Source organism: Portunus trituberculatus, chromosome 17 (assembly GCF_017591435.1).
Source record: "Portunus trituberculatus isolate SZX2019 chromosome 17, ASM1759143v1, whole genome shotgun sequence".
NCBI lineage: Eukaryota > Metazoa > Arthropoda > Malacostraca > Decapoda > Portunidae > Portunus > Portunus trituberculatus.
The window spans coordinates 32,808,301-32,822,524 of record NC_059271.1 but is presented as its reverse complement, the minus strand read 5'-3'; the positions used below and the strand labels follow the sequence as shown (position 1 = coordinate 32,822,524).

Sequence of the window (14,224 nt, the reverse complement as noted above, 5' to 3'; positions counted from 1 at the left end):
CTCTCTCTCTCTCTCTCTCTCTCTCTCTCTCTCTCTCTCTCTCTCTCTCTCTCTCTCTCTCTCTCTCTCTCTCTCTCTCTCTCTCTCTCTCTCTCTCTCTCTCTCTCTCTCTCTCTCTCTCTCTCTCTTTCGCAGTTAAGAGCTCTGCAGCACCAAGTTTCCGAAACGAATGATTCCATTTTGCTCTCAGTATCTAATATATAGTTTTAGTTTGATAGTGAGGAAATAAGTTTATATGGATTTTCATGTTCAGAATCTCTTTTCTTTCTTATTTGTAGGGATTTGGTTTTCCGGTGATGAACGAGTAACGTGACAAATTTCCTGTGACACTCAAGAAAGACATCTATACGTGTAAATGTAGTCACAGTTGATGATAATCGCACTGCACTCTGCTCCATTGTGTTTACCGTGGTGTCAGATCTCTTACTAAACCCTGAGATCTGCTTCATATTTATCAGTTGTCAGCAGATCACGTAAGGAGATTGTCGGCAGATCACAAGACTTACTACGATTGAAGGCAGACACAAAGAGCAGTCAGTCCATGGAGGCGAGGGGACAGCAGATGATTGCTCCACTTCAAGCCACCAGTGGATGCGTTGTAATACACTTTGTTACCGATTCACCTTCATAGCGAAATGCAATACAAAACATTGGTGCAGTGTTCGTCAAAGGGAGTTAGTTTAGTAGTCTGTTTTATTAGTTATTATTTTCACCAACGCTTCCGTGGATTGTGAGGGCTGTCACTAGTTTCACTTCTTTTTTCACTCCCAATGTTGCGTGGTCTGGTTAGTAGTGACACTTGTTTTGCAGGTGTGTGTGTGTGTGTGTGTGTGTGTGTGTGTGTGTGTGTGTGTGTGTGTGTGTGTGTGTGAGAGAGAGAGAGAGAGAGAGAGAGAGAGAGAGAGAGAGAGAGAGAGAGAGAGAGAGAGTGTGTGTGTGTGTGTGTGACAGTGTGTGTGTGTGTGTGTGTGTGTGTGTGTGTGTGTGTGTGTGTGTGTGTGTGTATGAGAGAGAGAGAGAGAGAGAGAGAGAGAGAGAGAGAGAGAGAGAGAGAGAGAGAGAGAGAGAGAGAGAGAGAGAGAGAGAGAGAGAGAGAGAGAGAGAGAGAGAGAGAGAGAGAGAGAGAGAGAGAGAGAGAGAGAGACAGAGAGAGAGAGAGAGAGAGAGAGAGAGAGAGAGAGAGAGAGAGAGAGAGAGAGAGAGAGAGAGAGAGAGACAGAGACAGACAGAGACAGAGACAGAGAGAGAGAGAGAGAGAGACAGACAGAGAGAGAGAGAGAATCCCTTCACCATAATAATCTGCCAGTTTGCCTGTAACAATGGGGCAGGTGTGTGTCTTGTCCATCCCTACCTGGTGAGCGGCTGTAATGTAGAAGCACATCCCCAGTAAATAAGATAAAGTCAGGTGTTATTCATATTAGATCTCATATAACTTTCCCCCTTTGACCCTTTCCCTTTTCTCTCTCTTTCTCGCTGCGCTTCACTGGTGTTCCTCTCACTATATTCCAGGAAGGTTTTCACGATTACTGCCCCACTCAGCTTGCTTATTACACCTTACGTCCCTTTGCCTCCATCTCACTGCTTTGGAAATGCTCTTTATTAATAAATTCTTGACTATTTTGTCCATTTTTGGGTAGTTGGGATTGCCAGTAGCTTCCTCGCTTTGTTACACTTACAACTCAACTCCGGAATAGCATTTTTTTTTCCTTTCTGGCGTGTGGTTCAAGTCTCTCACAGGGAACGCATCAGGTCATCCCACGCCATGAGGTAAATAGAGGCATTCTTGGTGTGCTGGTGGCTTATTAATATTTTTCCCTTGAAGATGTCTTGTCAGATGAGAGAGAGAGAGAGAGAGAGAGAGAGAGAGAGAGAGAGAGAGAGAGAGAGAGAGAGAGAGAGAGAGAGAGAGAGAGAGAGAAAGTTTTATTTAGAGTATAATATGACATCTTTGAGTTAAACATTTACTTAGGGACTGCAATCATCACCATAATCGTCATATTGGTGTATATTTTCATTCAGGAGTGGCGAGCCTGTGTTTAACGTGTCCAGGCATGAGTGAGCGCCGAGTCATCATTAGCGTGGTGTGGCTTATTGATTAGCGTGGGAAATATATCACTTCAGTAAGAGTGACGTCAGGTGCAGTTGGCGTCACCATGGCGTTTGTTCATCCGTCACTGTGGTCTCCGGCAGGATTGGTGGACGAGACAGTGGAGAAGTCCTCACTACCTCGCAGATGGAGCATCAGGAGTCGCTTGGTGCTGAGGGTGACTGCTGAGGACGACGGGCGGCTGTTTTCTTGCGAGGCTGCGCATCCGGCTATTAGGGGGGACACCGCACCCCCACTGGCCTCTGTCACTCTCTCCGTTCTCCGTGAGTAGATTTTTGTTTTTTCTTTTTTCCTCTCCTTTCTCGAGCCTCGTTTGTCAGCCTTGGACAGAGTTGCTTAAGTTTCCATGTAAGTCTCGGCGTGGCCCTGCCAGTGAGACAGTGCTGAGCGTCAGGGGAACCACGATGAAGATCCACTTATAACGAACCTAAAGTGATGCGTAGAAGGAGCAAAGTTTGAACAAAAATTCAGGTGATGCAGACTTCGTGACTGGTGAAGGAATCCTCGGGAACAGTAAACGTTGGTGACCTGCATGCATTGTTGTCTCCTCATAAAAGGGACGTGGAAAACATCTCTTAGAACATGATTTTTAAATGCAGCACAGGAAAAGTCAGCACATCTCTTGATATGAAGTGCTTTCTGAACGAGGCACCTGTTTATGTATACATGGGCGTCTCCGTGCTTCATCAAAATCTTAAGACGATTACAGTTTTGTCAGCATGTCAAACTAAGTTTTGTGGAGTGGGCAGCAACTAGCCTGTTTTTCAACCGTGCATCATTGTGTCCTTTCACGGCTTCACAGATCCTCCTGGGCGTCTCAGCATCAGTGGCTACCGGGAAGACGAGGTGCTGGTGGCGGGGCAGCGCGTGATGCTTGTATGTCAGGCAGAGGGCGGCAATCCCCGCCCCGCCCTCACATGGAGTCGCCGCCCTCGTGCATTGCCCCGCGCCTCTTCCACTCCTTCTGTCGTCACCCTTGCTGCCACCTCCACCACCACCACCGCCACCATCACCACCAGCCGCCTGCAACTCACCGCCGCCGCCGAGGACGATAAAGCAGAGTACGAGTGTCGGGCTGAGAGTGACCTGCTGCAGAGACCCCTTGTTGCCAGCGTGACCCTCACCGTATACTGTAAGTGTATGTGTGTGTGTGTGTGTGTGTGTGTGTGTGTGTGTGTGTGTGTGTGTGTGTGTGTGTGTGTGTGTGTGTGTGCGATTGCGTGTGTGTGTGAAGCAAAACTAAGGGAAACCGTTACATTATGTTTAGTATAAAATCTGCCTTGGATAAAAAGAAACACAAACTCATCATTGCAAAACAATCGTTGGCTGTGTAGTCGAAGCTTTCTGAGAGAATCTTGCATTATGCTAGATGGGATGAAATAATGTTTTGTTGCAGATCGGCCGTACTTGCATGAAAAATGATAGTTCTCACTCTCTCATTCATCACCACTCACTTACGTCAGTGTCTGGTCTGAAATCACACTTGTCCAAAATTCGAGAGGTCCAATTTAAACTTTTCTCGTGCCGTATTGAGCCTCGCCTGACCTCCTCTTCTCCCCGTCTCCCAGATGCGCCCTCGTCAGTGAGCGTCTCGGGGCCGCGGCAGGTAACGCTGGGGGAGGTTGTCTCTCTCACCTGCGAGACCAGCGAATCCAACCCACCTGCTGTCCTCACCTGGCGAGTAGACGGTAAGGAGACCCAGAAGCTGTTGGTAACCGGCATGCCACGCGCTGTCATACAGGCGACACTTCACCATTCAGAACACAACTCTAACATCCATTGTGGGGAGTTTCATATTCCATCTGATAACTTCTCAAAGACAGAATTCCTGGTACTCTTTGTATACAGAACTCATCACTGTAAGTTGTGATATTCTGAGGAAAACTTAGGCAAGTGTAAAAAAAAAAATTTGACTAAACAAGGGCTAAAGATGTACACACACACACACACACACACACACACACACACACACACACACACACACACACACACACACACACACACACACACACAAGAAAAATTAGATTCTAAGGGAAAAAAATATAATACAAATTCATGCTGACGTTGGCATCTCAGCATGACAACCCGGCGCGTAAAAGTGACACAAACACTTGCACGATAAAAACAAGGAAACGAAATCATACGTAGAACACGACACTGTACATTAAACAACAAGAGCGTGCAATATACTGACAATAATTAACAATAATTTACCCCTTTCAACACATCGTGAAAAGAAATATAAAGACCATAATGGAGAAAAAAGGGGAAAAAAAGTTAAAGTCCTGCTAATTCTCATCGTTTTAATTAATGCACCACCTGTCAGCTGTCAGTAAAAAAACAAACACAAGCAGAATATTTCCTCCTCTTCTCCGGGACAGCGGCAGAGTCCTGGAACACTAACTTCCTCCCATCCCATCGTAAAAACACTCCATCATATCACATCATTCATTCTTCTTCGTCAACATCAGCCTGGGAGAACACCGTGTCGCAATTTTTCACCTCCTTCGCCTCCTCCTCTTTCGTACTCTGGCCCTAAAAGTAAGAGAAACTACGTAGTATACCTCTCCACTCCCGTCTCCGATTCCTTCCCCTGTCTCCCTCCGCCTCTCGCTTTCACCAACCAGGAGGGGAGGTGCGAGCGACGCGGGAGATCATGAGTGAGGTGAGCACGGGAGGGTGGGCCACGTCCTCGGAGTTGATCCATCGCGTGCCCGACTCGACCCCCGCCACACAGGTCACCGTGGAGTGCCTGGTGGTGAACCCTGCCGTCACGCGTCCCAGGAGCAAGACTGTCTTTATCTCCATTACCAGTGAGTTACATGCGAGACAGAGGGAGAGAGAGAGAGAGAGAGAGAGAGAGAGAGAGAGAGAGAGCACGACATGAATACATCTTGACAGACAACTTTTCAGAGGATTATTTTCAGCTCGTCTCCGACCTTCTCTTCTCTTGACTCCTCCTCTCTTCCTCCTACCTCTCTCCCCCCCCACTCCCTCTTCCTCCTGACTAAGCGCTGACTTCCGGACCCGAATTCTCTCGCTCTCTAGTGGCCAAAAATCTAATTAACTTGAGGACGAATTGTTGATTTAACCTTTAAGATTTTTCTCTACTCCTCTTCTTCTCTCACTCTGTTCTCTGCACCCTTTGTGTTTTCCTCTTTCCTCCTCCTCCCCAGCTTTCTTCTCCTTCCTTCTCTCTTCAGTTTTCTTCATTCCTTCTCTTCATTTTCTACGTGTTTCTTTTGTAGTGATTTGCATTTTTCTGTCTTTTGTTGCTTTTTTTTGGTATTCACTTATTACAGCCGTGACTTCTTCTATTGCTACATCTACTACTGCTGCTGCTACTACTACTACTACTACTACTACTACCATAACTACAACAGCAATTACCACCACCACCACCACCACCACCACCACCACTACTACTACTACTACTACCACTACTACTACTACCACCACCACAAGTATTACTACTATTACTACTACTACTACTACTACTACATTGGCAACTCCTTCATCCTTTTTCATCTATCCTTTTCCCTCTCGGCGCTGTCTTCGCTTTCATCTAGAGCCAGCAGGTCCTCCGATATTTGAAGGCAATCCGGGCAGAGATGTCTTGGCGGGAACAACAATTGACGTGATCTGCCTGAGCCACGGGGGTCATCCTGCTCCAAATATGAGGTACGTTGCGTTTACTTCATCTCCAAACTGGGATACGTGAAATTCTTAGACGTTGATTTCTATTTTTCATTGTTTTGACGGGGTGTGTTGTAATATATGAGTGTGTGTATGTGTGTATGTGTATTTATTTATGTTTTAACTTGTTACTTCTATGTTTCTGTTTGTTTTATTGTTGTTGTTGTTGTTGTTGTTGTTGTTGTTGTTTAGTGGTTATTGTGTTACCTTTATTCTTTTTACTACTACTACTATTGTTATTATCATTATTATTACTATTATTACTGTTATTATTATTTCTGTTTATTATTATTATTATTATTATTATTATTATTATTATTATTATTATCATTATTATTATTATTATTATTATTATTATTATTATTATTATTATTATTATTATTATTATTATTATTATTATTATTATTATTATTATGTTATTATTTGTTGTTTCATCATTGTCTATAATCATCATCATCATCATCATCATCATCATCATTATTATTTTTACTATTACTTTTTTTGGTTTGTTCTCAAGTCACGCTACAGAGGAGAGGTCTTGTAGCTCCCTCACTGTGTCTGCAAGGGATACAGTGGCAGTGGCAGTGGCAGCATGCACAGCCCTACCCGGAGTGTGTGTGGAACTTTGAGCCGCCAGAACACCCCTTCCCACCAGGGACCGAAGGGGCTAAGAGTGTGAATAATGTTTGTATGTGTGTGTGTGTGTGTGTCTGGGCAGCCCCGTCAGGGATTGCCAACCTAGTATTTAGATAGGTTGTTGTTATTGTTGTTGTTGTTATTATTACTATTGTTATTGTTATTATTACTATTATTATTATTATTATTATTATTATTATTATTATTATTATTATTATTATTATTATTATTATTGTCATTGTTGTTGTTGAAGTTATTGTTATTACCACTATCTATCATTGATAATGTTAAGTTATGAAAAGCAATAATGTTCATGACACACTTTCTCTCTCTCTCTCTCTCTCTCTCTCTCTCTCTCTCTCTCTCTCTCTCTCTCTCTCTCTCTCTCTCTCTCTCTCTCTCTCTCTCTCTCTCTCTCTCTCTCTCTCTCTCTCTCTCTCTCTCTCTCTCTCTCTCTCTCCATACAACCCAGGCTGTACAAGGTGAACCAGCCCATCACCACCGTTGTCACCAGGAAGGGCAACGTGACCCGCGCCAAGGCACAGCTGCAGGTCATCCCCAGCGACAATGGTTCAGAAGTCACGTGTGAGGTCACCAGCTCGGCCACCGCCAGACCCATGACGGCCTCCTTCGTCATGTCGGTTCTCTGTGAGTGCTGAGGATTTGAAAGCTCTTTTTTTTCCATTTCTTGTTTTTTTTTCTCTCTTTTTCCTTGCTCTTCACTTTATTCTTTTCTCTTATTTGGTTATTTTTAAATTTCTTAGTGTTCTTCTTTTGTTCATTTGTTTTTATTTATTATATTTATATTTTATTCTTTTCTTCCTTCTTCTCCTCCTCCTCCTCCTCCTCCTCCTCCTCCTCCTCCTCCTTCTCCTCCTCCTCCTCCTCCTCGTCGTCCTGTTTGTTTTCTTCTTTTCTTTCTCTTTTTTTTTCAAGTTCTTGTTCTTTTTACTCTTCTTTTCATTGTTAATATTATTATTATTATTATTATTATTATTATTATTATTATTATTATTATTATTATTATTATTATTATTATTATTATTATTATTATTATTATTATTATTATTATCATTATTATTATTATTATCATTATTATTATTATTATTATTATTATTATTATCCTTTTCTTCTCTCCACCAGTTATTTTTGTGACGTGAGTAACAGGATTATTTTAGGAATGATGTATGATGGATTGAGGTGGGTTAGGTTAGGTTAGGTTAGGATAAGTTAGGTTAGGTTAGGTTAGGTTAGATTGGGTTAGGTTAGATCAGATTAGGTTAAGTTAGGATAGGTTAGGTTAAGTTAGGTTAGATTGGGTTAGGTTAGGTTAGATTAGAAGTAAAGATCGATAGTGCTGCTGGATATGTTCAGCTGAGCGAGTCAAAAGCGTGGGTAGCGGTGCGCTGGTGAGTTGTGTGTGGTGGTGATGATGGTGATGACTGTGGTGTAGTTAGCCATTTATGTTGAGTTATGCAGATGAATGGTATTATTATTTGAACTAATGGAAATATGCTTATGCCTTGAATTAATATTAAACAGAAAAGCTTTTAATATTCTCTTTGATGGAGTAAGAAGACTTTACCAGTCAGTAAACCCACAGTCGTAGACTTGAAATGTACAACTGTTGGTTTATTGACAAGTTTATATTCACGATAGTGTGATATTCCATCCCCATAAGAAGACTTGAAGTGGAATGTGCCTTATTTTACATTTTTGTGGTCGAATATTCCCTTTGAGTGCGGCCTGTCGGTGTTTAGAGGAGAGTAGAAGCAGGGCGAGGCAGATGATAGTAGAGGCAGGGCGAGGCAGATGAGAGCAGAGGCAGGGCGAGGCAGATGAGAGCAGAGGCAGGGCGAGGAGGACTGTTCTCGCTCAGCCTCTTCAATGATAGGAACAAAAGAGTGAAGATATTGATTGACTATGATAATACAAAGATAGAAACAATACGTAGACAAGACGGCAAGAAACAAACTTTGTGCAGGAAAACCATGGACTTGGAAGATTTGAACGAAACTTCCCGTTGTCTCAGCCAGCGCCATCTGGATTACTTTTCAACATTTCACTAAAATTGTCAATATATTACTTAGTTTATTTTGTTTTCGCTTATTACTTTTTTATTCATTTATTTTTTCCAAGCATATTTCTTTTAGTTACGTATTTGTGTGTGAAGAAATTATAAATAACTGTATGGTGATCATGAATGTCTGCTTAGAAAGAAAAGAATAATGAAGAATAAGGAATGGTCATCGTACATCGATAAATAATAAATACTAGCGCCCCACAAACCGCAAGGACAGACGCGGGCTTAAAGCGTGCGCCATTAAGCTTTGTGGTGCGCCATTATTAACTATTCATTGACCATTAATAAACTTTCCATATTATTAAGTGAGAATGTAATTTATTTTCTATTGTCTTTGCATAAAATCATATTTACTTGCTTATTTCATAGAAAAGTAAGGAAATATTACCGAAAACTTACGGATTTATCGACGAAAAAGCGAAAAATAAATGACATGATGTAAACTCAGGTGAACTCTGGAAGTCCCTGCCTGCTTCTGTATTTCCGTCTTCCTACGACTTGACTTCTTTTAAGAGGGAAGTTTCAAGGTATTTGTCCTTGCCTTTTGACTAATTTTTTACCAATCTTTAGGGAACTTACATTTCAAGCTGGGCTTTTTTTTTTTAATCTTTTGTTGCCCTTGGCTAGTTTCTCTCTTGTATAAGAGAAAAAAAAAAACTGTTGAGGCGGCCGGTGTGACGAGCTGTGAGATTGATGGTGTGTAGGGCAAGACCAGCAAAGCAACACTGTCGCTGGGTTGAGAGATTATCATTCGTTTCAAGGAAAAGAGTTGATGAAACCAACTATGTACCTTTAGCTTCGCTCTCAGTAATATTTTATGAATGGAATCCAAGAGAAGCGCGAGAAAGAACTGATGAGTTTATATTGTACACAACTGAGTTCATGGAATCCGTTTTGAGAGGCTAGTGAGGGACGGAGAAGTGAAGTCAAGCAAAGGGGACGCTACTAAGAAGGGAACATTAATCTGGAAGATTGTACTACAAAAATTTAAAAAACTAGATTCTGAAGGTAATTTTTTCTATATCATGAAAGAGTACCTTGGTCTGTATGTCGGCTCATTTTCTTAATGTCTTGTGCTATAACGTGTGTAGTCTTCTTAGCGGCTAGGAGAGTCGGCTTACAGCTTGCTCTCTCTCTCTCTCTCTCTCTCTCTCTCTCTCTCTCTCTCTCTCTCTCTCTCTCTCTCTCTCTCTCTCTCTCTCTCTCTCTCTCTCTCTCTCTCTCTCTCTCTCTCTCTCTCCGGGCCACGCAACGATTGCAGGACAAAATAATGTTCAAAGCAGGACATGAGTTCGTGTGATCCGGTCCTCCTCTTCACTGGTCTGAACGGTCTGGGTGTCGCTTATTGACCTTGTTCCAGTTCCGCCTCATCGATCATTCTGCTACTTGAGTCAGTGTGTTGATCGTGCTCCTCGAATGCCACGAATAAAATATAATCTAATAATGTTATAAGGAATTGATGAGAAAAAAAAAAGATGAACAACAGTTGGATTAATAAATTGGCCTATTCCAAGATGCATGTCTTACTGCACCCACGCACACACACACTGCATTGACTAAGGTGAGGCGTGGCACAAAGACATTGACATTGAGTGTGCGTGCTGAGACCAGGTGCTGGACTAAGACCCGTATTCAGAAACGCTTTGCTCTCTCACCACGACTGTTTTTGAAAGCTACAGACATGTTTAACGGGGTTTTCAAGAACGTTATTCCAATTAATAGTGTAGAAATCTTGTCACTCTGGTTAGAACTGTAGAAATACCTTTAAAAACTCGTGTAGATTTGAACAAAGGTGGAGGTGAAGTACAGAAGTGTTTGAAAATACGAGCCTAGGATTACGTCGAGGATCGGGGTACTGTAGACTGTGATGTTTGTAATGACTTTGAAATATAACTAACGCTGCTAACTGTCGTGGTATTGGTGATGAGTGTAATGACAGCGGTGATGTTATTGAAGAATACAATAATCAATTACCGTGATAAAGAAAACCTATAATGATACCACCACCACCACCACCACCACCACTACTACTACTACTACTACTACTACTACTACTACTACTACTACTACTACTACTACTACTATCACCACCACCACCACCGCCACTCAGACAAAGCATGATTCCGCTTTATTTAGTGGCGTCCTCAGTGACGTGACTGCTCTACGGTTGGTAATGAAAAATCTGAATTCTGTATCATTTATACGAAAATACTGAACTTCCATTTGGAAAGGTTATCTGTCAAATGGCGTGGCAAAATGTAAGCTAAATTCATCACCAAATGAATGGATGGGGCGTTCTACGTAATGAGATTAATGATAAATAACAAAGTGTACGTCATAGAACCAAACCCTGTGGAATAATACGACTGATGAATGGAAAAATCGTTGCCATTTATTATAACAGCGAGGTATAGGATTGATAGGAGGAAAGACTGCAAGAATGGTGCAGTCGCTGAAGCGGGATTAGTTCCAGGATGATGTATTTATATTGGACTAACCTATATTTTCAAGAGATAAAGCTTCCACTAAGGCACGAAGAGAGAGAGAATTGTCAGCATTTAGTTGGCGATCTTTTCCGCTCACCCCGGTTGTCAGGAGAAGTTATTCCCTAATATTTCGATTGAGTATACTTTTTAGTGCAGGGAGTGAAGGGGGGATTCAAATTATTGCAGCGAGGGTGACGGAGGAATTAGAGCGAGCACCCTTCCTCGAGACTGGCAAAGTATTGAAATGAATCTACCTTAATAAAGTCAAGAAACGTTGGCCAGGTAGGGCATACACCTGTATTCAGAAATATTTTACTGTGTCACCACGGCTAATTTTGAAATGCCGCAATGATTGTCAGTATGGTTCTGTAGTTTTTCTCCTTTCCGTAATAGAGAAATCTTATCAATATGTCTCTAGAATCTCGAAAACACCCCTTAGCAACCCATGCATCTTAAAAACTAGAGGCCTTTGAAAGTAGTAGAAGTGGAACGCAAAAGTGTTTGAGAATACGACCCTTAGGTACGGTATCCGACCGTTAGAGAGTAAAAGGAAGTGAAGGAATGGGGAGGGAAGGGCAGTGAATCGCTATAAATTGTGTTCAGTGAGTGTTACTTTTCTGTGGCGCGAGAACAAGTGAAGTTAGGTCAGAGGTTTTTGAGGTTTAAGGTTATGGAGAGCGTATAGAGTGTGTGTGTGTGTGTGTGTGTGTGTGTGTGTGTGTGTGTGTGTGTGTGTGCGCGCGCCTTCTTGCCAGGGACGGTTGCTCCTTTATCGTGTTGGACGTGGGCGAACGGGGTCTCTGACACCAATACACTACCCGTTTTCTCTTAATCCTCCCTATTGCCTGAGGCGTAATGGCCGGGGAACACTGCTTTAGGGGGAAGACGACAACCAAAGCTGGTGGTGAACCGTGAAATCACTTGAAGGGAGAATGGCCAAAATATTTACAGCAATTTAAGATGTGTGATTATGGCTGCGTCGTAGACTGTAATGGTGGTTAAGGTAGGTCTCGTGATTGCAGCCCATTCGTTGCAGGAATCATGATCATTGCAAGACGGTTACATTTATCGAGGCAGGAGGCAGGTTCTATTTCCCTCCCACCATTTCTTCCTAAGTAGACTCAATCCTACATCATTAATGTAAATTGCATAGAAGGTGCGACGCTGCCCTGAGATTGGCGATGTCTTGCTGCTCACGTTGAATTACCGAGCAATGACACCGCTGAAGATGACATGCTATTCCTGCCTGAGCCAATACCTCCCCACCACACACCGTTTGCCCCGAGGCTCATCAGCCCTGCTCTGTGCCGCGCAACACGCCATGGAGCGCAGCCTTGTCTGGGATTTCTTTTTCGAAATCGTGAGGTAATTAAGTCTCCGGGAGTTTTCCATCTCGGTGAACATATACCATAATTAATGCGGAGAATGAAGCTCCTTTGCGAAAAAAGAACGTTTACTCTGGAAGATGTGTTTATTTTGTACTAGTTATTCTTAAGAGCCTCTCCCAGTTCGTCCACTGCAGCTTTCTCATTTCTGCCTCAGCAGTGTGATTATTTAAGGCTTTTTCTTCTTTCATTAATGTGAACGATTCCAGCAACGCGGTAATTTTGGTTTGCTGGTTTGATTCCTTATGAAAGTGTAAAATTATCAAGAATTTGTTAACACTCCAAACTGCTTGATGAAATGCCACACGATCTGGATGTATTTGGTTTTACATCCCACCTCTCTCTCTCTCTCTCTCTCTCTCTCTCTCTCTCTCTCTCTCTCTCTCTCTCTCTCTCTCTCTCTCTCTCTCTCTCTCTCTCTCTCTCTCTCTCTCTCTCTCTCTCTCTCTCTCTCTCTCTCTCTCTCTCTCTCTCTCTCTCTCTCTCTGCCTCAGTCCCGCCATGGGAGGTGAACGGATGGGTGTCGCCGCCCTCAGTGGAAGAAGGAAAGTCGCTCACGCTGTCCTGCCTCTCCTCCCCGAGCTTACCGCCCTCCAACGTCACCTGGAGGTCACGCTGGATCACACTCGAGGAGGCACAGGTCACCCACAGCCCGGCAGCCTTCGGAGGATTCTCCACAGAGTGAGTCTTAAGAGTGTAGTGAAATTTGTAGCAGACTAGTTCTTCGAGACAGCTTTTTGGCTTTAATAACGGCGAACAAGAGTTGCAGTGAACATTGGTCGGTTGTGATGATGTGTGGCGGAGAGTGAGACTGAGGTGTCTCGGCGGCAGGTCCGAGGTGGTGGTAGTGCGAGCGACGGCGAGCCACAACGGACGACCAGTGGTGTGCGAGGCCACCAACGGGCTGGCCTCCCCTGTCTCCACCTCCCTCACACTCCACGTCCTTCGTGAGTATTCCTCGCCCTGCACCCTCACGCCCACAGTCTTCCCTTATCCCTTACTTCACAAGCTCAAAGATGACAACTGTACACTTTTCACTCTTTGCACCGAGTGTGGCTGACGCAAAGACTTCTCACTAATTCCCAAGTTCCATGCTAATGACGCCCACTGACTCACTGTCCACACACCTGTATGAACACACGCACTTTGTCCTGGGTGTTCCCTGAAAACTGACTGAGTTTTGACATTTCAACTTCTTGGAAGACGTGAATTTCCACCTCTCCTTCCCAGCTAATCAGGCCGAGGCGCCAGTCCGCTTGCTCACTGCGGTGCGACGCAACGCAAACATTCAACACGTGTGTCGACGCTAAGGCTCCGTGGTGTCGACATCGTCACTCTCACGGAACAAACTTTTTAATGGAGCCTTGCAAGTTGTCGACGAGTTAACGGGTAATGCAGTTAGGGAGTCGCTGCACCGGCTGCACGAGAGAGCCACTCGCAGCGACCTGCCGTCTTGCTGTGGCGCAGAGCTGGGTCTCATATTGTTGTGATATATTTTGTGTAAATCTTTTAGCTTTCCTACAGAAGAATTGTTTCCGCTCACGCCATGCTCCATCCCATATGACAGTTATGATACTGACACATCGTTTGCATCGTGCATGGATAAATGTATCAGAGAAAAGTATATGAATACACACACACACACACACACACACACACACACACACACACACACACACACACACACACACACACACGATTTAGATTTAACTTTGGTACAAATGTTTGTCCGATGCACTCACCTGAATGACGTATGTTTGTCCCAAATTGGAACATTTTTGTGAATTATCGCCGGCCTCGTGTTGTGTCAGTGTCAAGCTGGGCCAACATG

The 14,224-nt window shown here is 43.5% G+C and overlaps 1 protein-coding gene across 1 annotated transcript in view; it reads left to right on the top strand.

Moving 5' to 3' along the window:
* The window catches only part of LOC123505024 (nephrin-like), a 109,138-nt gene that overhangs the window by 64,595 nt on the left and 30,319 nt on the right, over window positions 1–14,224 (top strand). The window contains exons 6-13 of the mRNA XM_045256036.1: window positions 2,191–2,370; window positions 2,910–3,239; window positions 3,676–3,795; window positions 4,735–4,920; window positions 5,677–5,788; window positions 6,912–7,087; window positions 12,888–13,074; window positions 13,225–13,340. Coding sequence (XP_045111971.1) covers window positions 2,191–2,370; window positions 2,910–3,239; window positions 3,676–3,795; window positions 4,735–4,920; window positions 5,677–5,788; window positions 6,912–7,087; window positions 12,888–13,074; window positions 13,225–13,340 — 1,407 coding nt within the window. The remainder of the gene's footprint in view (window positions 1–2,190; window positions 2,371–2,909; window positions 3,240–3,675; window positions 3,796–4,734; window positions 4,921–5,676; window positions 5,789–6,911; window positions 7,088–12,887; window positions 13,075–13,224; window positions 13,341–14,224) is intronic.